This window comes from Lethenteron reissneri, chromosome 30, assembly GCF_015708825.2.
Source record: "Lethenteron reissneri isolate LAM-NWPU_2019-01 chromosome 30, ASM1570882v1, whole genome shotgun sequence".
Lineage (NCBI taxonomy): Eukaryota > Metazoa > Chordata > Hyperoartia > Petromyzontiformes > Petromyzontidae > Lethenteron > Lethenteron reissneri.
The window spans coordinates 8,144,230-8,168,729 of record NC_083808.1 but is presented as its reverse complement, the minus strand read 5'-3'; the positions used below and the strand labels follow the sequence as shown (position 1 = coordinate 8,168,729).

Sequence of the window (24,500 nt, the reverse complement as noted above, 5' to 3'; positions counted from 1 at the left end):
CGAGGCTTCACAGGGAAAATAAATGTAGGAGCATTAGTCGTCATAATATAATTGGCAATTGTGAAAAATGTTTTAGGAACAACGTTGCATTGGGCATTTTGGGTGAGAGGTTAAGAGCTGCAACTTTCCTCCTTCCCGTTAGACGTTGCCGACACACAAAAGGAGGTCACGTGCCAGACGAAGAGAAACTCAACTTCTGGAGTGGCCACAGTAAGTCCTTCGTACGCACGGGGTCCTGTCTGATACACGTGAACGGTTGGTGGAAACTCTGAACTAAAAACGTTGAGCACACGGGCACAAAAATGTAACTGCCACTGTACCAGTGTAAAGTATACCAAGATAATTGACAGTTTCATCATTAAATTTCGATTTAAAGCTTTCGTGACTGCAGGGATTCATCTTCTTGGTTCTTTCGGTAAAGTCACGTAGAAGGGAAGTAATAAAATAATAAAAATAAAACATAATAAAACAATTCTCACGACGTTTCGGCCACAACGCAAGCAGCCGTCCTCAGGTGAAAACCAGGTCCGTCGAGGCGACAGAGTCTGAATGAAACAGCACACGAGCTTGGAGCATATATATAAGCTGGGCGCATTGACAAAGGAATTTGCATATCAAAAGGAATTTAGCATATTTATGGGAAATGCAGGAATGTGATTAGTACTGCATATGCATGTGCATTATGCAGGATTAACAGCATCAAAGGGAGCTGCAGTTACTGCTGCTGCAGCAGTTGCTGCTGCTGCTGCAGTTTCTGCTGCTGCTGCAGTTGCTGCTGCTGCTGCAGTTGCTGCTGCTGCACTTGCTGCTGCTGCACTTGCTGCTGCTGCTGCAGTTGCTGCCTTATCCATTTTAATATAACACTATGTATTATTCTACCCACCCTAATGTGTATCATACTGCTATATGTTACTGTAATACTGTAATTGTACAGTAAACATATAGCAGTATGATACACATTAGGGTGGGTAGAATAATACATAGTGTTATATTAAAATGGATAAGGCAGCAACTGCAGCAGCAGCAGCAAGTGCAGCAGCAGCAACTGCAGCAGCAGCAGCAACTGCAGCAGCAGCAGAAACTGCAGCAGCAGCAGCAACTGCTGCAGCAGCAGTAACTGCAGCTCCCTTTGATGCTGTTAATCCTGCATAATGCACATGCATATGCAGTACTTATCACATTCCTGCATTTCCCATAAATATGCTAAATTCCTTTTGATATGCAAATTCCTTTGTCAATGCGCCCAGCTTATATATATGCTCCAAGCTCGTGTGCTGTTTCATTCAGACTCTGTCGCCTCGACGGACCTGGTTTTCACCTGAGGACGGCTGCTTGCGTTGTGGCCGAAACGTCGTGAGAATTGTTTTATTATGTTTTATTTGTATTGTTTTATTACTTCCCTTCTACGTGACTTTACCGAAAGAACCAAGAAGGAGTTTCATCATTGTGTTGATATAGCCTAAACATTGTGCTATGATTACAAAGATCACTTTTTTTGTTTGTTTCCTGAGCATGTTCGATGCAGCAGCAATTGACGTCCCTAGAGGGTTTTCATCTAGCCAAGTAAAGGACATTGATTGGTTCAGACTTTTTTTGTGGTAAAAGTTGCTTGTGTTAATATCATATAGGGTACAGTCTCTACGATAACTGCGGCTAATCTAGGATATGTTTGTATGTCTGGAGAAGTCCTCCTAGACTGCTCCACCAGTTTCAATTATAGAGGAGTCATTTGAAAACATATATAATTTAGTTCATACGGAGGAGGTTGAAATTACCAAAAAAACACATTTCACCAGATTATTTGGCTGATTGGCATCTGTTGCTTTTCCATACTATGATTTGCAATGTATCTGAACATGCTTTAAATTCATGCAATGAATAGGCATACATTTACAACTTTGGTTTTCAACAGCATTTCCACATATAATATATGTAAATCAACACACTAGCCAACAACACTGCCTTAAAATAAAATAAAAAACATATAATCAGCAACATTTATGGCAAAGCCGTTCTTCATGTTTTATGTGCTATGAAGTAGAACAATCGCCCGGAACATTGTCAATTATATGTTTCACTTTTAAGACAGTGTAGTTGACGAGTGTGTTGAGTTATTGTTTTTATTTGTGCACCACTGCCAATGCAGCATCACCAAAGAACGCATTTAAACTCCCCTGTAAAAGTATAAACAGCTCAGCTAGACTTGAACGAAGCCATTCTCGTCGTGTGCCAACGCTCTGGCACTGTGACAGCCGAGTTGACGAGGACCCCCCCCTCTGTCTGCGCGAACAGTAAAACTGCGGCGGATAAAGACCTACGTGGACCCACACACGTACGAGGATCCCGCGCAAGCCGTGCACGAGTTCGCCAAGGAGATCACCGTCTCGTGCATTTCCATCCAGAGGGTGGTGGGAGCGGGTAAGGCAGCCGCCGCAACCAGGACTACATTCAAAAACAAATACAGACCTTCCTCAATCGACCGCTGGTTGAAGGTTTTTATTTAATTATTGCTGTATCAGTCGTGGGGTTCTTTTGCCATACTTCACCACATTGTGGGTGGGGGGGTGGGGGGGGGGGGAGCCAGACCAGTTCGGACGTCAGTCGTCACCGATGTGAACAGTGGCCGGGAATCGAGCCCAGGGCTCTAGGTTCACAGCGCAGCGCTCGCCACGACTGCGGACGCTTTACTGTCAGAGTTTTGGGGGTCCCCTCTTTGTGCATTGGCCTCCTTCCCTTCACTGATTTACCAGCACTCGTGCCCGAGATGCCCTATTGCTCCTAACTTTGGTTGTTTAGTTAATGAGTTTTTCAAAAAATTCCAAGTCCTAATTATAAATCTAAATTAAAGTTAATACGAACAAAACTTTTAATGCCGGTATGCAACTGGCAGTAATGCACGCAGTTATGCCACGGCTTCAATGACCAATTTGCACGATAGGATGTGTGGCAGTGCTGCAGTCTTGTGCTCCAAGCATTGTGTATACATTTTTTGTGGCCTCTCAAATTCCGAGGCTTTGTACTGCACCCCCCACACCCGCCCCCGTATAAGGCCCCTGTGTCAATCCAACCCTGGGCACAACACCTGCAGCCGTGACTCCTTCCACCTGGAGATCACTGACACTGCTGGGACGTGTGTTTCTTAAGAGTGTGGTGTATGTGTGCGTGCGTGTGCATAGAGTGTTAGTGTAGCGGTTAGCGTGCTGCGCTACGAACCCGGCGACCCGGGTTTGATTCCCGCTCATGGTAAACACTAGTGACGATAATTATCTGAACCCGTCCTGGCCCGCCCCTAGATCGACTCAACCTGAAATAAGTCCCTGGTATGGTATGTAAACATCGTCACTGGGGAGACAAAGGCGGCCGGGCGTGGTGCTGACCACCCACCCCCTCGTGTGCTGTGCCGGCTTTCATAGGTGCTCTATAACAGCACTTGCCCAAACAGTCTGTTAAGGCTATACAGGAGATCTTTGTCTTCTGTTTGCAAAGGTATGTAAGATATAGGAAGTGGTGGGGTACTGATTAGCGCATTGTATTACAATCCTAGCAGCCTGGGTTTGATTTCATAACATGGAAACAGAACAGGGGGCGATCGGTAACCAAACCAAGCCTGGCTCTATGCTAGGATTGACTTGGTTTAAATGTTTAGGTGCATAAATTACAAAAACAATAAAAATCCTCATCATGCACTGTTGTTGAGCATTGTCGGTAATTCAATAATTAGGCAGATTTTAAATATGAAATATAATTTTCAAGTTTCTCAGTATTTAGGTCCAGGTGTATACATTAATAAACAAACAGAAAATAGTGTAACATGCAAAACATACTCTTGAAAAAGTTCATTCATCTGCGTTTTGTTTATCTCACACAGTTTTTTTGGAAAAGCAAAATGCACATAATGTAAATATTGGTCAAAATATGCTGATGCAGATCCTGAAACACGCAATATATGTGCACACATCATCATTTGTGTGCACCAGAATTAATTATACTCAGCACACTTTATAAATGCCAAATAAAATACACGCATGACATCTCACGCTTAGATTTTATTAACGCCACGAAGGATGCTCGCAATCACAGTCCTGTTGAGATGCTGATGTGTCACGGGGGTCAGGGCTACCATGGTGAACTTGATTGTTACTGGACAGCTGCTGAAATGGGTGGGTCATTACCTCACTCTCCTGCCTCCGTGTCACTCTAAGCGCTTGCGAAGAGAGGTGCTCGTTTTAGAATGAGTCAACCTCCGTAAAAAAAAAATCTTGACCTAAAAAAAAGATGGATTTAATGCCAGCTCACTGAGCCAAGAGGGTATTTTGCAGCCGTAAAACATGAAAAAATTAGGTTTAGACCACAAAATTCTCTCTTAAGATCATTGTTTAAAAAATTGCTCAATGAAAGTCAATGAGCCTTCCACTGGCTCTGGTACAGGGGTTTGAATTCTTTGTGAGTTCAGAGCTATGGCTTTTTTATGAGAGTATCCTGGGGTGAAACCGGGGCATTAATCTGCCTCTGCGCAAGCCTTTGGGGCACTCTCTTTGCTGCCTTAACTGTTAACTTGTGCGACTAAAGGGATTATTGTGGGTTAACTTGCTCGAGGTGGCCCACACCTAACCTTAACATTTACACTAGTGTGACACATCTCTTTGCAGTACCGATCACAAACAAATATCTCAACATACAGTCTATAAGTATTAATTCTAGATTTGAAGCTTTTGTGACTGCAAGGATTCATACTCTTAGGTCTTTTCGGTAAAGTCACGTAGGTAAAAAATAAATAATAATATTATTTATTTTTAATAAATATTTATTTTTTATAAATTTTTTATAAATAATAATAATATTTATTTTTTACCTACGTGACTTTACCGAAAATACCTAAGAGGAGTATGAGTCTATAAAGTAGGCAGCAGCAACTCGGTCATCTGAATTTGATTCCCGACCATGTCTTACATCACTGACCAGCGTGTAGTATGGCCAAACAACCTTCCATGACCAACATGCCATGGGGAAGCCCTCATCCAGCAGTGCATTGACAAAGCGCTTTCAATCAAATCATCGTTGACGTGTAAATATACTATTTCCCTGTTGGATGAAAGCCTTTTGTTTTTTGTTCGTCGCAACATGATATTGGTTGTGTTCCCGTTAATTCACTTCTCATCCATCTCCCTCTTGGTCATCCGTTCAACAGTGTCTTCTTTCTTCGCTACCAGTCTGCTGCTAGTTCTTGGCCCATTGTTGTCCTCTATGCCCAAGGCTATTTGCTTTGTTTAGCAGCCTGAGTGATGTCTTCGACACACACACATATGTTTGGGGGGGGGTTCCGAGAAAATGTAGTATGTGCTGCATGTATTTGCCTAATTAGTTATTTACTTAATGAGGCTGCATTCACGTCCAAAAATTAACTCATTGTTAGCTGGCCTCTCACCGTGTGCCCACTCAATACAACATATATATATCGCCTACTTTGCATACGAATTGTCCCTTTTATGCACGAAGCGCTCTTTAATCTCCATATGAATGCGTTCCTAAGTTATGTGTGAAAGGAGAAGATTGGGCAATGTATAGAGGCCTGCCCAGGCATGAGACTTGAGGCCTGCCCAGGCATGAGACTTGAGGCCTGCCGTCGAGAAACACGGGCGGCGAGGGGGGATTAACACTTACGCTTGATAATGCTCAGTTTAATTAACCATTTGCTGCTGTTAATTGAACCCCCCCCCCTCCCCCCCACTGCATCGCTACCAGGAGAGTTTGGGGAGGTGTACAGCGGGGTCCTGCGCGTGCCGGGCCAGGCCGAGGCGCCGGTGGCCATCAAGACTCTGAAGGCCGGGTACAGCGAGAAGCAGCGCAGGGACTTCCTGAGCGAGGCCAGCATCATGGGCCAGTTTGAGCACCCGAGCATCATCCGCCTGGAGGGGGTCGTCACCAAGAGTGAGTCCACTAACAACAACAACAGCAAACGGCGCCTGTCGTCGCCAAAAATGACAATGACATCACCGCGGCGCTTGTGCCAGGCTAGTTGCACCTTGATGCCACGTGAAGTGTCGAAGAATTGCTGGTAGGAGGTCATGGGACAGACGCAGGTGTTATGGGTTAACTGACTGAGATGATTGGCTCATGCACCACCTGTGCTTCACACTGTCACCTGTGTTTTATCCACCTGGTGTTCTGCTCGGTGTTGTGAGCATCGCTCCTCCACCCGACGTTGTTTTTGGAAGGCGATTGACTCCATCTGCGCACCAGCATCCTTCACGAGCCTGCTTCACTGACAGATGAGCACATGCACACACGCGCAAATACCGGGCAAGTAACTACATACATGTGAATTGATTAAAATAAATAGGTGTGCTCACGATATATTACGTGCACATATCTCACGCATGAGAAATTAATTATTTTTTTTATTCATATTCGAAAATATTATTAATTCGGCTGACTTCTTTGCGGTAACTCGAGATGCTACATTCACTGTTACATCAAAACAATAATTGATTCTTGAATCAAATCATGACCTAAGATTACAGCAATTCATCGAATCACAAGAGGGGTTCCGAATATACCGACACAAACTAATTATCTGTGATGTCATAGCACACATTCGAGCAAGATCCCCAATGTACTGAGCCTTGAAAGTGGCTGGCATGTCACAAGAGAGGGTGAGGTGGCCAGGATTATGATACTTGGGGTTGCCCAGGACAGATTCAGATGCAGCTCTCCACTGGGTGTCTGGAACCTAGCCTGACAGAAGCGCGGGAGATATCACCCCGCCACTTAGTGGCAACACAGGCAGTTGCTGTACGACTGGGAATTTTAATGTAGTGTGCAACCCGATGTGCCACTACTCCCCACCACAAATACAGTGTACGCACGTGTACACAACACTACACAACGGCAGCCGCGGCCGCAGACAGTGACTGGTGGTGATGTTGTTGATGATGTTGATAATTTTTTTTCACGTACAATTTTCACGAAAACAATGCAAGTGCTGGTACATTTCAACAAAGTTGCTTTAGTTCTCTGAGGAATTTGTTGTGCAAATGCATTACCGTGCGCTAGATGGGCAGAGTATGAATATCTTGTGAGTTTTAACGAGAGCAAAAAAAAACCAACAAATTGCCAATGCACTTCTAAGAATAGTGCCTCCTGCCCGTCTTCTGCTTGTTACACCGAGCGAAGAAAATTAAGCGTTGTTGTTCACTAACGGGGCGCTTGCATGCTAACAATCTCAATTAGCAAAGAGATGGTATTTGTTGTGCATAATTGGTCCCAAAAGAGTGCTGTTGAAGTTGTGTGGCTCCTCAACCAGTATATCGTGTCCAGGGTAGCTAAGGTCAGTTTACTTATTACGAGGCACAAATTAGCTTTGGGAATGCACTTTGTGCAATATAGACATATTTTCACAGTCTATTATTTATTTGATTTAATCCATTAACATGTCTTGGGCTTCCAAAGGAACATTTCGTTATTTCGTACGGCGTAAAATGAGTCGTGGTTCGTGAAGTGCACCTTTTGCTCGCAATTACCGCGCTCAACCAGAGATTAGGCTTATTTATTGTTTCATCATCAGGCCAAGGAGGTCTGGCATGAGCTATTACATTAAATTATCGCACAGTTGTCTTATTAGCAGGGATTGGCCGTCACAGTTGGCAACACTTATCTCTCTGCTCTGGAAGATGGATGCCGCACTTTACGCTGGGGATAAACTTTCAACAATGTTCAACGGGAATTTGGGAGAATTCTGTTTGGGAGAACCCTCCCCCTCTCCCCCACCAATAGCTCGTTAAAATAGCATTTCCATTTGAGCAAATAGAACACTCCCGTTGGCCTTGATTACGCAAAAATTGTGACTCATTTCACACTCGCGGCTGTAGCAGCACACACTGTTGTTAGGCGTTCTCACGGAGAGAAAGATAAAAGGGTTCCCCATCATGATATCTTTTACATATACACAGTTACACACAGATATACACGCGTCTGTATCCAAATCCCCTTCATCCACACATTATCTTCACAAATATAAGATGTGCATCAAATGAAAGCTGCTGGTTTGCATCATGTGAAGACAAAAATCTATTGTGAGCGTCGTTTTTTGTTGTTGACAAAATCACCACTTCCTTGGACCTTTTAGGCATTACACAATATATATATATATTTTTTGCTGCGATATCAAAATCTTGCGATAATCCCTGGCGAGTGATAACGGCGAGCGGGGGGAAGCGACTGGCACGTGGCCTAAGGAGCACAAAGCCAGTGCGTGCATGTGCTAAGACACAAGCACGGAAATGCTCACACGACTTATACCACGACTGCGAGCAATAATTAGTTGAATGAATTGAAAAACAAATACATTCACAAGCAGTGTATTTAATACGTGTGTGTGTTGCTGAAAGTGGTCTAAACCACACCGGACCACGTTTAGGCTTTCTTACAATTCACCGAAGAAGCTAAGAGCAGTGGAAAACGTCCCTAGCCATTCTGCGCAGCTCCATTAAGTTATATGATCTGCGATTGGTCTAGCCTTTTCGAGCGTTCACCAAAAGATGAGTACAATGTACGTCTTGCCAAATCCAGTTATCGGTTGTGGTTTGAGCATTAAGTGAGTATGTTGGTTGAATAAAACAGAAAGATGGCTACGCTATGGATGGGGAAATGGATTTGCGACAATAACTAAGAGCTGAATGGACCTGTGTGCATTAGACACGACATACAATACACTCAACACGAACCTGGAATGTTGCTCTCAGTCACATATTGACGTCAGAACATCGACATTGAGTCTCTTCGCCAAAACCAAGGTCTTCCCTCTCCACGGTCTCAATTGCACACCCTGAGAGGAATATGAATTACATGCAGCAGTTACAAAAATCCCCATTGGATATTCTTAAGGCCAAGTGGCTACCCATTTAAATGTAATGATACACTAATAACACGTTCAAGTGAGTTTTGTTAGCTGGCGTACTCATTGTGCTGGTTCAGCACGCCTGCTCATTGGTTCACAATGGATGCAGAAAGAATGCACGCGCTCAGTGCCCCAGTTAATATCGATGGGCATTTTATTTATTTATTTACATTATTGGATACGATACAATTGAAACACAATATAGCGTCTCGATGAGACCGTACCTCGAGACTCTGTCCAGAAACAAGAGGGCATATTTCGTTTTGTGAAAGAGGCAGCGAGAGGAGAAAAAAGCTCATGATCCTAGACTTAAAGACGTGTAGGGAGTCAACACCACGAATGGGTGGGGGTAGAAAGCTCGAGACAATGGTGGAAACAGAGGAATGAACGACCTCTCCCACTGAGTGAAGGTTGACAGAAACCCTCGGTTTCTGGAGCAGAAACTGTGTGGAGTGGAGCTCGAGTGAGATGAGAAGAGAGAGGTAGGGGGAGGGGCCAGTCCATAGAGGATCTTGAAGATGGTGATTGTGATCTTGAAATTGATCCAATAATTAATTGGGAGCCAGTGGTGGGATTGGTCTTCTGCACGGTGCTGGTGATAAGTCTGGCGTCGTTGTTTTGGAGATGTGTGATTTGAGGAGGACATTGGGGAGAGCTTCAATGGTGAAGTCAGGGTGTGATGATGAGATGGAAGAGATTATCAGTGGCAGCTGGGATCAGGACTTGGTGAATGTGGGAGATATTGCATGAATGGAGGTATGAGGTCCTGCAGACTTGAGATGGTCACCGCATCACGCCCTTTGAGACGCGCTTCTGCGGCCGTCTGGAACGCTCTTCCTTCTGCTATTAGCTAGCCACTGGAGCTGTGCACTTTTAAATCAAGATTGAAAAAGAATTGCTTTAGAACATCTTCTTGGTTCTTTCTGTTGATATGTAAACTCCTTTGTCAAGGCGCTCTTCTCCTCCCACCCAGCTTAAATACGCTGCCAAGCTTAGCAGTGTTCATTGGAGTGCTGTCTTTCCGACAGCCCTGTTTCTTCACCTGAGGACGGCTGCTTGTGTTGTGGCCGAAACGTCGTGAGAATTTTATTATATTCTATTTTTATTATTTTATTATTTCCCTTCTACGTGACTTTACCGAAAGAACCAAGAAGATGAATCCCTCCAGTCACGAAAGCTTTAAATTGTGTTATAGAACTATTTTATGTGTTTAGTTTGCTGTCCTTCCCCCGCACCTCTGATTAGCATGGTTTGCCACGTACAGTGAAAAGGAAGTTCAACATGTGCGTACATAAGTATGTATGTTGATCTTCCTTCACACTGTACGTAGCCAACCATGCTAATCGAAGGTGTGAGATGTGGGGACAGAACAAGAGCTTAGGATCAATGACACCTGCCAAGATTTTCCACACTATCGGCCAGCGTAACATCAGAGTTCAGTAGGAGCACACTCGAACCGGAGTCTCTCCCGAGAGTGAACTTTTTGCTGATGAGTATAAGTTTTGGAAATGTTTAGCTGGAGGACGTTGAAACCCAATCCGAAATGAGAGCAATTCAAGGAAGAATGTGAGAGTGCATATTGTGGTCGGGGTCATGGGGTCGTTGGCGATGTAGAGCCGGTTGTCATCAGCGTGCAAACGCCGCTCTACATTACAACACGAGATGGTCTTGCAAAGAGGGAGGAGATGTAATGAGAAGAGCCGTGGGCTGAGAACGGAGCCTTGTGAGACATTGCAGGATGGGGGTTTGTGAATGTAGCATGCGCTTCTATTTTTAACAGCCCTCTTCCTGATTACGCTCCACCAGTTATTCTGCATAATCAAAGAGAATAGTGGCAGGTCTTGTGGAGAGAATAATGAAACTGTGAAATTAATCACGACTATTTTTAGCAGCTCTGAAGCACACCTGTGCTTAATTTATTAAACTTCTCTCTTTAAGGCAAGTATAGATCTTTGCTAAGAATATCTGATCACATATATGAACACAGCACACGAACCACCTGGCAGTAGCCACACTGTGATTTCTGGGCAAATTTACACCAGTAGTAGTTGGTATCTATTTACAATCATAATGCCAATTATTTACCATAAGATAATTTTTTTTTTAGTTTTGGTCCTGCATTGGGATGTTTGGAGAATACCACCCATGAGTGTTTGGCACGTTAGGACGAAACCAGAGGAACTGGTGAAAATCCACACAAGCCGAGGAACAATTTCTCAACACTGCCATCTCCTAGCCACCTCACACACGACCTGGCAAGCCTTGACAGTCACCCATCCAACGGTCATCCAGGCTCAACACTGCCTCGGCTTTCAGATCCCAGGTGCATTGCATATTTATGTGATTTTAGGTTTAAGCGTCGCCTTTGGTACACGAGAGATGATGTGGCCAACATCAGCAGTTTGGAGTGAATGACAGCCAGAAATGGTGCCTTTCCGGCCTTTATAGGCACTTACCAAAACAGTGCACTCAGCAGCAGTGTCTCCAGGATAAGCAGGGTATTTTTTATTTGCATGTGAGTCAGTGGCTGTGCGTGTCATGGTGGGGAGCGGTAGTGTCGCAGTTAGCTAGCTGCGAACCCGGTGACCCGAGTTCGATTCCTGCTCACGGCCAACACCAGTGACGATTATCTGAACCGGTCCTGGGCCTCCCCTAGATCGACTCTGCCTCAAATGGGTACCAGGTGCGATGTGTAAACATCGCCACGAGGGAGACAAAGGCGGCCGGGCGTGGTGTTGGCCACCCACCCCTTCATGTGCCATGCCGACCTTTATAGGTGCTCGCTAACATCACTTGCCCCAACAGTCTGTTACAGGCTATACGGGGGATCTTTTTCTTTGTTGTGCGTGTCATGGGTTAGGGCACTGCACAACAAACCTGGTGACCTGAGTTTGAATCACGTTCATGGAAAATATCAGTGATGGATATCTGAGTAGGTCCGGGGGCTCTGTAGTTCGACTCAGCCTTAAATGAATACTTGGCAAGGTGCGTAAACATTGGCACAGGGGAGACAAAGCTTGGCGGGCATGGTGCTGATCACAATGCCCCTCGTTCGCTATACTGGCCTTTATAGTTTCTTGCTTATTTTTTTATTATTATATTCACATATATCAATTCTATTCACACTGAAGTGAAATTTAAAGTGAATGGAGACGATGAGAAATTAGGGGTTTCAAATAAGTGTGTATTTGGAATAGTCACGTGGGGATGATTTTAAATGAAGAATACTCATATTGATTATCTCTGAATTAATACATTGAAAGAAAGTTTGAGGAAGTTACATCTAAAATACTGAATGTAATATATGTGTGGTCACGCTTGAAACACAGCCCAAGTACCTGCTTGGGTTAAACCCCACAGTCACCAAGCCGTGTTCAATTTAGACACAAAAGCGTTGCTTTGCACAGCTGCGGACACTTTGTTTCCGACGATGCAAAGCGGTGACTGAACTCGTTGATTTTTTTCCTTCTCCAAATTGCTATTTTGTATTAAAAAAAGACACGTGGACAGGGGTGGCCACATCACACCGGCAACAACGACGACAAAAAATATATTCAGCACTATAACCCCTTAATGTTCACGCCCCCCCCCCCCCCCCGTGTTTGTGGCAATCGAGATGAAACGGAAGGGCTAACGTCTCGTTAATGTGCAGGAATTGACCGGGTTCTTGTGCTTTGCCTGCAGCAACGCCTGTAATGATCATCACGGAGTACATGGAGAATGGATCCCTGGACTCCTTCCTTCGGGTAAAGCGCCGCGCTGCGTTCACGTGAATTACAGGGGGTGTCCGAAAAGTGTATCTCACCGGAATTGAGATGAAATTCTGTGAACCTGCTGTGAAGTTGAGACCTAATTCTCTTATTTTCAGCCTCTTGCCTAATCTCAAATCGAAGTTGAAACACTTACGCGGCCTATCTGGCATTGTTACCGGGTAATTTATCGTCTCGCTTTGAAGGAAGGCAGCATGCATTTCAAATTGAAAAGACACAAGCAAAAGCAGCTGGATAATGCAGAACAGGTGGCGAGCATAACCAATGTTGGAGCTTCATTACACTCAGCTGGTGAAATGTAGCTTCTGTATTCAATGTGGGCTCAACTTGCTGGAGTCGAATGCATTAGGAGCCCAATGGTCCTGTTTTAATGGGCACACAGTACGCACATATTCCAGGCCAGCTTTCCTAGAGACTAATTATGAATGACGACCACGGGACGTGGCGATAATTGCCAATAATTAGCGTCATAACGATGACCCGAATGCTTGTAAATGATGGTGATAATTCAAATTGTCACGGAAGGGGGCTTGTATTTGGCGATTTCCATGAGTGATGCATGTGTTCATGTATGGCCGTGCACGTGTGTTTTCATATGACAGCTGATGATGAAAGTATTGTAATTAATTAATAGATCCATGACAAAGGAGGAAAATATTGATTGACAATCATTGTTATCGAGTGCAGTCAAATTTAATAGTGGGATCATAGTAGTCAGACATATAATTTTACGTGGAAGGTTATATCTATGGAATAATTATTTAGAATCCTCATCCCTTCTTCAAATCCATTGATAGATGAAGACCTCCCCATGCCATGCCTCTTATCATACTTCACCACACTGGCCAGTGTGGGTTGGTGACAAGGGCCCCCCAGTACCGATTCAGATATCACCCGCCACTGATGTGAGCCATGGCCAGGAATTGAACTTAGGCCATGGTGCACTAACTGTGCTATAACCTACACCACAGCTTCCTTCACTATGTATCATGTATGTATTTATAATATAACGACATCAGATGATGCAATATTCAACAAGGTGACTTGATAATGTAATATCCAAAATCAGATTGAATCCTGCATGTTCAATTAATATTATCTTTTGAATCCATTTTGAATGGCTATGATTTTATTACATGCAGCACTATAAAGGCAAGCCTGGAGGCCTAGGACCCTTGGCAATACAGGCAAGTATTTGAACGGCTTTCTAAATTCGAGCAGATTGTAAGTGTCTGGATGGCTGTGCACAGGGACGGAACATCACAGATGTTATAAATCGTTTGAACAGAAACAGGACGGGCAGTTCAGCGTCGGCCAGCTGGTGGGCATGCTGAGGGGCATTGCGGCCGGCATGAAGTACCTGTCCGACATGAACTACATCCACCGCGACCTGGCCGCTCGCAACGTCCTGGTGGACAGCAAGCTGGTGTGCAAGGTGTCCGACTTCGGGCTGTCACGGGGGCTGGAGGACGATCCGCAGGCCGTCTACACCACCCACGTGAGCAGCTCCTCCCCACCCCCCCGCACGCTCCTTGCACAGCCTGAGAACCAGAGTGGGAATGCACACTCACTCACTGAGACTCATCACCACCCAGCCTAGAGACTCACAGTGGAGATTCACACTCACTCACTGAGACTCATCACCACCCAGCCTAGAGACTCACAGTGGAGATTCACACTCACTCACTGAGACTCATCACCACCCAGCCTAGAGACTCACAGTGGGGATTCACACTCACTCACTGAGACTCATCACCACCCAGCCTAGAGACTCACTCTGGAGATTCACACTCACTCACTGAGACTCATCACCACCCAGCCTAGAGACTCACAGTGGAGATTCACACTCACTCACTGAGACTCATCACCACCCAGCCTAGAGACTCACAGTGGGGATTCACACTCACTCACTGAGACTCATCACCACCCAGCCTAGAGACTCACAGTGGAGATTCACACTCACTCACTGAGACTCATCACCACCCAGCCTAGAGACTCACAGTGGAGATTCACACTCACTCACTGAGACTCATCACCACCCAGCCTAGAGACTCACAGTGGAGATTCACACTCACTCACTGAGACTCATCACCACCCAGCCTAGAGACTCACAGTGGAGATTCACACTCAATCACTGAGACTCATCACCACCCAGCCTAGAGACTCACAGTGGAGATTCACACTCACTCACTGAGACTCATCACCACCCAGCCTAGAGACTCACAGTGGAGATTCACACTCACTGAGACTCATCACCACCCAGCCTAGAGACTCACAGTGGAGATTCACACTCACTCACTGAGACTCATCACCACCCAGCCTAGAGACTCACAGTAGAGATTCACACTCACTCACTGAGACTCATCACCACCCAGCCTAGAGACTCACAGTGGAGATTCACACTCACTCACTGAGACTCATCACCACCCAGCCTAGAGACTCACAGTGGAGATTCACACTCACTCACTGAGACTCATCACCACCCAGCCTAGAGACTCACAGTGGAGATTCACACTCACTCACTGAGACTCATCACCACCCAGCCTAGGGACTCACAGTGGAGATTCACACTCACTCACTGAGACTCGTCACCACCCAGCCTAGAGACTCACAGTGGAGATTCACACTCACTCACTGAGACTCATCACCACCCAGCCTAGAGACTCACAGTGGAGATTCACACTCACTCACTGAGACTCGTCACCACCCAGCCTAGAGACTCACAGTGGGGATTCACACTCACTCACTGAGACTCATCACCACCCAGCCTAGGGACTCACAGTGGAGATTCACACTCACTCACTGAGACTCGTCACCACCCAGCCTAGAGACTCACAGTGGAGATTCACACTCACTCACTGAGACTCATCACCACCCAGCCTAGAGACTCACAGTGGAGATTCAGACTCACTCACTGAGACTCATCACCACCCAGCCTAGAGACTCACAGTGGGGATTCACACTCACTCACTGAGACTCATCACCACCCAGCCTAGAGACTCACAGTGGAGATTCACACTCACTCACTGAGACTCATCACCACCCACCCTAGAGACTCACAGTGGAGATTCACACTCACTCACTGAGACTCGTCACCACCCAGCCTAGAGACTCACAGTGGAGATTCACACTCACTCACTGAGACTCATCACCACCCAGCCTAGGGACTCACAGTGGAGATTCACACTCACTCACTGAGACTCATCACCACCCAGCCTAGAGACTCACAGTGGAGATTCACACTCACTCACTGAGACTCGTCACCACCCAGCCTAGAGACTCACAGTGGAGATTCACACTCACTCACTGAGACTCATCACCACCCAGTCTAGAGACTCACAGTGGAGATTCACACTCACTCACTGAGACTCATCACCACCCAGCCTAGAGACTCACAGTGGAGATTCACACTCACTCACTGAGACTCGTCACCACCCAGTCTAGAGACTCACAGTAGAGATTCACACTCACTCACTGAGACTCATCACCACGCAGCCTAGAGACTCACAGTGGGGATTCACACTCACTCACTGTGACTCCGTAAATTCAGCCATGAGATACATGAGACCGAAATTCAGATTCAGAATTAAATATTAATCTTTAAAATGAAGCCTATTTAACTGGGAATCCTGTGTTGAGAATTAGTTGCTGACAGTTCAATAGGGCTGAACTCCAAAACATATCTCAAGAATTAATTTTCATTTTGAGCGTCATTTATCCTGAATTCTAATGTTCAACTGCAACAGTTTTCATGTTAATGCCACTTAATTTATACTCACCACCCCCATCAGCAATGAGGCTCCAAGTGGGAATTGAGACCCACTCTGACTTAGACTCATTACCTCAAACCTTGTGATACACTGGGTATGAATTCACACTCGCAGATGCTGAGAATCAAAACTCAAAGCCTGAATATACTTGCAGTGGTAATTCAAACTTCAGTCTCATTTCACCGTTACGAGACTGGCAGAAAACTGGACTCATATAAATTGAGTTGATGTAAAACTATTGTCGATTCCATTTAACCATCCATGCTGAATTTAATATACATTTATTCATAGTGGTCACCGATACATTCCCGACATACATATTAGAAGACCATTCCAGTGCCCAGCACTCAGAGAAGTCAGCTACCGCATTACATTTGCAATTACGTAATTTGTAAAACCATAGACGATGCCGTTTAACCGTCCATGTTGGATGAAATGTACATGTACGGAGTATATAAGACTTAAAAAATAGAAAATTCGCACACTCATATATATGAACAAAATTGCATATAATTACATGCAACTGTTATATATGTGAACATTTGATATTAATTCTCTACAAAACACAACCCCATAATTTATGGATGACTGAGTCGAAAACACGTATTTATTATTTAACTTATATATTAAACATCTACAAGTACAGGATAACACAGAACCAGGGTACACAATGTCCGGATGGCCAGCAAATACAATTATAACAACACAAGCCCCAAGTTGTAATTTGAACACGGCAGAGAAACAAGAGAAGGGGAAGAGCACACAGGGAAGGATATAAAGCCGAGAAATGCCTTTAATGATATCAACCAGGCTTATGTCTGGATTTCGAAGAAGTTAATTGCTCGAAATTGCAGTGCTGAATTGCTGTTACTATGCAACCATCGTGTGCTTGTTGGAGCGTGGGATGGAGAGCGGGTGGCACTGCTGCGACATCCACCTACTTTAAATTCCCCATCACAGCTGTGATGATAACCGGGGAATATTCCGCATCACAGGATTATTTGCCCACATGTGTAACATATTCTTAGGTTTTTTCGGTAAAGTCACGTAGGTAAAAACATTAAAAAGTTAAATAAAATAAAAATCACGACGTTTCGGAGGCAACACAAGCTTCCGTCTTCAGGTGGTACCGTCACAGCCACGACAGCTGTATCAAGTAAATGAGAGATTGCAGGAGCTACCACTCCGTTTATATAATGGTTGGAGAAGGTGGTGGGACAAGGGCCGCATACTTTTTATTACTATACTAAGGTGAGGCTTAAGACTAAGAATAGACTGCATAACAAAGGCTCAGCCTTTGTTATGGAGAGGTGCGGTTTGTGACTCAACCTGTGACAGGTGAAACCACCACTAAACATGGTAAAACTGTAATGGTAATGGTTGTCTGTGTAACATTCATTGTGAACGCGAATACGGCGAGCTGATGCAACGTCGTTGCGGATTCGCTGGCGCTAAACGCCGGGAAACGTGTTGCCGACGCGCAGGGCAGCAAGATCCCGATCCGCTGGACGGCCCCAGAGGCCATCGCGTTCCACAAGTTCACGACGGCCAGCGATGTGTGGAGCTTTGGCATCCTCATGTGGGAGGTCATGTCCTACGGAGAGAGGCCCTACTGGAACATGACGAACCAGGATGTAAGTCGCCCCAGTGTGTGTGTGTTTTTTTTTAAGTGTCGCTGCCGACTGACAACGGAAAGGTGCATAGAAGTGACTGTCAGTGAAGGCAGCAGTTAAATTGTCTGTAAGTGGCTGATACACAATTACCAACCTTTTTCGCTGTCAGTCAGCTTATACATTTGTCCATGTGTTTATCTTGTACGTATGTGTTTCTTCTCCATCTATCTGTCTGCAAGTTTGTTAGATGACTGCGTATTTGTGCATCTATTTGTCCATCTGTTCATCCATTCCGTCTGTCCATTTGTGCACTATGTATTTATAATGGTAGCTAAGCACAGAGCTAAATTACAGTATGAATAATTGTGGTGGTAGAGCATGATAAGCCTGCATTTAGAAAAAAAATCCAACACAGTCCCTTTATTTTAATATGTAGAGTATATGAATATCTATCTCTGAATATTAATGAGTGAAGTTTGTAAGCTTTTACAGCATGTCATCACTTAGGTGTCATTCCACCCTACAGCCCAATATTGAAAAATAAAAATTCCTAGAAGATGTCCTTTCGCATGCAAATAAATGATTTGATTGCAGACAGCAAGGAAAATGTTTTTATTCAGAGCAAAGGTTGATAATCGGGCGGCCTTCTGCTACGAACAGATGGTCTCTTTATATGGCAACAAAATTATTTCCGGAAGATTAGGGTTGCGGTCAGGGAAGCGAAGGGTTCACAGTACAACTCTCGCTTCATGGCGCAGGTGATCCAGTCGATCGAGGAGGGCTACCGATTGCCGTCGCCCATGGACTGCCCGCCGGCGCTGCACCAGCTCATGCTCGACTGCTGGCAGAAGGAGCGCACTGAGAGGCCCAACTCTGGCCAGATCCTCGTCTACCTGGACAAGCTCCTGCAGAACCCCGCCAGCCTCAATGTTCCCTCGCAGAGCAATGCACAGTAAGTGTGCGCGTGTGTATTTGTCCGTCATCGTCATCACCACCGTCGGCCGTGATTAATCCGCTCTCGAATGAAGACCTCCCCAAAACCATTAGCCATTGCCATCTCTCACGATCCCTGCAATGCAACGCCCCACCCAGCTCCTGCTCGTGAGCTGATTTCATCGCTCCATCTCCGCGATGCATGTCATCGAGGGTGCATTCTCTCTCTTGGCTGCCACTATCATTATTTCCAACCACCTGCCATCATTCACTCTGATGACAAGTCCTGCCAAAACCCACTACTTGTTGCAACGTAAATGTACTTCTGGCTGCAAAGCCTGAATTTGCTCCGTTTGCCGGGGATGCTTGCCCGAATCATTCCTGACTTTTTTTATCAGCTGCAGAGAAGTCTACGTGTTAAACTGAAATATTGTCCGGGGTGAATTATTGTATAGTTGTTTATGTATTAATGTGGTTAATTAGTTAGTTACATTAATTATAACAATATATTTAGCACGTGGTAGTCTAATGTGATGCACTCTCTTAAAGGCTAACTTAAGAAAGACTAATTAAGTATACATTCATAGTATTGCATTCTTTGTTTCTTAACAAACAGGTTTAATAACCTCAGCACATGGCATGCCCCTGTAAATGAAGTAACGGAGTATGTAATGCCCACATCACAATATTCAGCATGCTTTGTTAATGCCATGATAGTGACCTTAGCCCAACCTCGAACGCATGTTAAACAGCTCAGTGGTCAATGCACTGACTGCTAGACCTTCTGTTCGCACTGTGCTCATCAACAGATTATGCAGGATCTCACTACCCTGCTGTAGCTTCCTTTGGCCTCTCATCTGCCTTCAGGCCATAGTATGTCCTCCACTGAGGGTCCCACACCCCTCCAGCCATCAGTTTCAGAGAGATCAACTCATGATGTTGTCTCTCTCCCACGACGAGGACGGCACGTGCTGCAATGTTGGAGATTGCATGAGTCTTCAATCAATTATTCAATCTTTATTTCACGTGCCAATATCACCGAAGGAGCATAAACCACCACGCAAACTCTGGTCATCCTCACAGCAGCTTTTGGCTAGCCTTCAAAAAAAGACGGTCACTGTATCGCTTGCTTTCAGATACGCTTTTGCAGCCGTCTGGAAGGCTCTTCCCATCAACATTCGGAAGACACGTTTAAATCCAGATTGAAAACGAACTTCTTCATGCTTTTTTGTGTTTAGTTTGTTGTCCTTCCCCCCACCCTTCCAATTCACGCAGTCGGCTGTGTACGTTGCGAAAGAAGTTCAGCATACGTACCCCACTCACCCACTCACCCACTCACCCAATCTCACTCATCCACCCACCCACCCACACGTAGAGCAGGGTGCGTGGCTGTCCGTGACACCACGGGTCACTGCCGTCCACAGGGTTTCGGATCCGCTGCTCGGCCAGGCCGTGCCGGGTTACACCACCGTCCGCACCGTGTCCGAGTGGCTGGATGCCATCCACATGGCACGATACCGTGACAACTTCTTGGCTGCCGGCTATACGTCCCTGGAGGCAGTCCGGCACATGACGCTCAGGTGGGTTCCCCCCCCCCCCCCCCTTGATGCCATTGGCCACACAATACTTGGTTGCGCACGCGACTGATAGCGCTGAGCGGTGGCGGGCGTGACGCCTGTGTTGAGACCAGGTTGAGTTCTACGTTGAAATGAAATGCGCAGACTACCCGCATGCCCTCATTGCAGGGGAAACAAATACGAATGGGCATTGTCAGTTGACGATTATTATATTTTAGTCAATACGACTCTTATGTGTGAAGCATGTGCTAAAACAATGCTTAATACCCAAAGATTAATACAATGAGCATGTAAAAAAAAACGAAGATCCTGGGTTTGAATCTTGACTGCCACCTTTGATAAAAACCTGGTTTTCAATTAAGGCGAGTTGTTGGCATGAAAACAACATCAAGTTAAATTAGATGATTCTATTAATTCGGCATCTTTCAGTTCTGAAACATAAAAGGTTAAGTTTGATTGACACGAAGAGCAATCTTTGCTGCCCAATAAAAGCATGCACTCCTAATGTAACTAAAGAGACATATTGAAAATACCTTTAGCAATCCTCTGACACATGGTGATACACTGTTAGCTGCAACATTCGAAATCGACTTTTTTGTCTTATCTCATGACACGCCGCCGATAGCGCAGCTCGAATAGAGCTGGATAAAAGCAAAACGAGGAGAAATCTAATGCTGAACCTCTCTGATTACAGTGACATTCACAGAATAGGAGTCACGCTGGTCGGCCACCAGAAGAAGATTCTTAACAGCATTCAAGTGATGAGGGCCCAGACCCTGCCAGCGCACAGCACAGGCGTATGAGGGAGTCACGCGGCTTCTCCAACAACACGGCAAATGAGCGACACCTTCCACTGACCCACTCCTCTCATCCGCGCTCCACTCGCTTGCCCAGCGCATCATGGACTCTTCACTCACTCACTCCTCACTCACTCACTCACTCCTCACTCACTCACTCACTCCTCACTCACTCACTCACTCCTCACTCACTCACGACGCCACGACGAAGAGAGAGGCAGCACTATTTGTGGCCCATCGGTGGTGTATCTTCGGAAATTTGAAACGTAGTTATGGGGATGGTGATGCCGTTGCGATGGGAATGAAGCGTCTGCAAGGGTTGGCATTGGATGTTCCATCTTGGCGGGTGCTTATCTGAAGGCACGGAGCTGGGAATCCATGTCTCTGCCGCATAAAGAGACACACCACTATGGTTGACAGAGTGCCGTGGCTGAGCTGGCGGGTCATCGGACGTTGAGAAGGAACGAATGGGGATTTGCTCTGTTACCAGACGGCATGCCAGATTCATATTGAATCCGGCTAAGCAAGTGGACTTGTTGGTGTTTTGTTGGAAAGCACATGCTTTGTTCCCTGATCCAGGGATGTGCAAAATGTCTGAAGGACGCTTTGTCTGTGAGATTTTTTTTTTAAGCAAAACGCTCTGGGTCAAAGACACTTTATACTGCTTCTGTAAACTTTGGTGTCAATTCTGAAGAAAAAAAACTGCTCTTGGTTGTGGGGATATGAAAGTGTGGCTATTTGTGTATGCCCAGCTATTTTGTTATGATGTGTCTGTTATGCACAACACGCAGCTCGTTAACACATCCGCAATAGATTAGGCCGTCATCTTTGCCATAGCCACTCGGACAACATTCATGTCATGTTCTGCCTCGGCGAGTGCCATTTGAATGGATGCGCCGTGAGCTATTTCAGCACAAGCTGTCTGCAGGGTTCATAGGCAAAGCTCTAGATTCCTTCCACTGCATTACGTGTCTATAAATTCACAGATGAGACCAAGGTAGGATAACCTGGATGAAGACGTCAGTGTGGATAAGGCCAAAGTGACCTACCTTGGCTTTAAAATCCCCACACGATGGCTGGCCCAAGGCGTTAATGTACATGCATAGATACGGCAGCCTTTCTCGAATGACCTATTTTGCCCACAACTGCCATGAGGAATGTGGAAGCCCTCTGATAAATCACTGAAGCAAATGGAATTGGGAATTTAGATCTAGGTTTCGACAATATCTGGCCACATACATTTATCAGCACTTCTTTACTGCAGAGGAAGCTTTGTAACCTTTGCCTGCTATAGCTTAGCACAGAGTGCACATCAAATATCGTAGAATTGCTTTACAAACCCTCCCATATGATAAACCTGGTTCATATATATTTTTTTATAGAACGTTATAAATAGGACACACCTTAAGTGAAGTAATTAATCTGAAAACCGTAACAATGAGCGATGGTTAATGACCAAACTCATTTGTGTCACCAAGTCACCACTTTAAATACGGCAATTGTCAGTGCATGACAATTTGGAAAGCACTTTTATTTAGGGAACACTAAATACATTTTAAAGAAATTATTCGCACTACTAATAGCTACAGCTACAGGGACCAGTTACTTAATTAACAGTGGGAAAAAAAGAACCTGTCTCTGCCCGATGCAGTAACAAATGCTTAATCTTTTTGCAGCCCAAATGTGTAAAGTGTGATGTGTGGAGAGCGTTCGACTAATTCTCCCGATGTAATTTGGCTGCCTTGGCTCTTTGTTCCTCTGAGCCTCTGGCACATTAACTGAAATACAAGTAACACATGATATGCAATACCTTGTAACCTGACGAGAACAATGGCACCACTGAATGGAATATCAACACTCTAGGGAAGCTTTATTTTAAAGGCTTATCGGACAGAGAATATTTAAATTGGTTTTATCACCACCCAGGATAACACATGGTCTGCACATGCGCATACGGGAGCTTTAATCCGACTCAGGATTATGAAAAATGGCATCACGAGAGACGAGATTAATATCAACAAGCCACTGTAAAGCCACAGCGTTACATGATCAGTAACATGACTTTTGCTTAAAACGATAAGCATATTATTATTGTTGCTTATGAATGAAATGTATATTAGTGTAAAAACATAGCTTAAATTAATGCACACACAGACAATATAAACATTTACACAATGCCAGCAAGTTTGAGTCTCAATTAAAAATGTTTAAAAAGTGTCAACTCCAACAAATGCTTTGCGTGTAACTGACTTACTGTAGATAATAATTGTGCTGAAAAGTGTGCATAACTTATGATATTGTACATAAAAAAAAAACTTTGATCAAGATGTAAATGTTATGGGGGGTAGATATAGGATTTATTTCGAGCCTCTATGTTTGTGTTAGTGTTTGGAATCTATCACTTTTTTTGTTGAAAGCAATTAGCACACACTTTGTGTCGTGATATTTCCGTTCATAGCGATCGCAGGCACATCATTTCTCCACGTGCTACTGTAGCCTGAACAAAGCCCTTGTGCCTACCAGTGACATCGGTCATCAATGGATGTTGAAAACCACCCAATGCGTCAGTTTGTAGTTGGTCAAGGCATGTCGTTTTTAAGATTAGACTTGAATGTGACGGAGGTCCTTTGTATACATTTATTTTGTATTTCATTTTCTATTGTTTCCTGCTCCCACTCCCCCATATCTTCCGCTATGTCTATATTATCTTCATCTGGTTAGAATGCTAACACTATAGATTTGAATAACGATGATAATGTTAAATAAAGCAGCAACAGTAATGATGACTAAATGAAATCTTTATTTATTATAAGGCTGGATTCTGTATAAGGCCTTGTACTGCTCAAGTTTTGTAAAGTATTTTTGTATAATAAATGGTTGAATGGACCTGGTGTCAATGTGTGCCTCACTTGTTACATTCTTCAACGTATAATTAAAAGACACAAAAGTCTACTCCGACTTTAGCCCTGAAGTACCCTGCCACAGTCAAGATGTCCGCATCTTCAGATCCAATACACGTGCAATGTCTGTAATCCGGCTGATGAAATCTGTATGAGAATGGAACAAAACTGGTGGCGTTGGAATGCTTGAGTGAGGAAAGGCGTGAAGCTTCGAATCGGGCAATTTCTTGCGAAAACCAAGACT

The 24,500-nt window shown here is 44.8% G+C and overlaps 1 protein-coding gene across 2 annotated transcripts in view; it reads left to right on the top strand.

Annotated features, from left to right (window-relative positions):
- Positions 1-24,242, top strand: part of LOC133349486 (ephrin type-A receptor 4-like) — a 62,215-nt gene extending 37,973 nt beyond the window's left edge. For both annotated transcript variants that reach the window (XM_061562980.1, XM_061562982.1), the window contains exons 9-17: positions 143-210; positions 2,293-2,418; positions 5,743-5,928; positions 12,581-12,642; positions 13,955-14,164; positions 17,921-18,070; positions 18,808-19,001; positions 20,407-20,562; positions 21,254-24,242. In XM_061562980.1, the coding sequence (XP_061418964.1) occupies positions 143-210; positions 2,293-2,418; positions 5,743-5,928; positions 12,581-12,642; positions 13,955-14,164; positions 17,921-18,070; positions 18,808-19,001; positions 20,407-20,562; positions 21,254-21,362 (1,261 nt within the window). In that variant the 3' untranslated portion in view covers positions 21,363-24,242. The remainder of the gene's footprint in view (positions 1-142; positions 211-2,292; positions 2,419-5,742; positions 5,929-12,580; positions 12,643-13,954; positions 14,165-17,920; positions 18,071-18,807; positions 19,002-20,406; positions 20,563-21,253) is intronic.
- Positions 24,243-24,500: the final 258 nt, after the last annotated feature.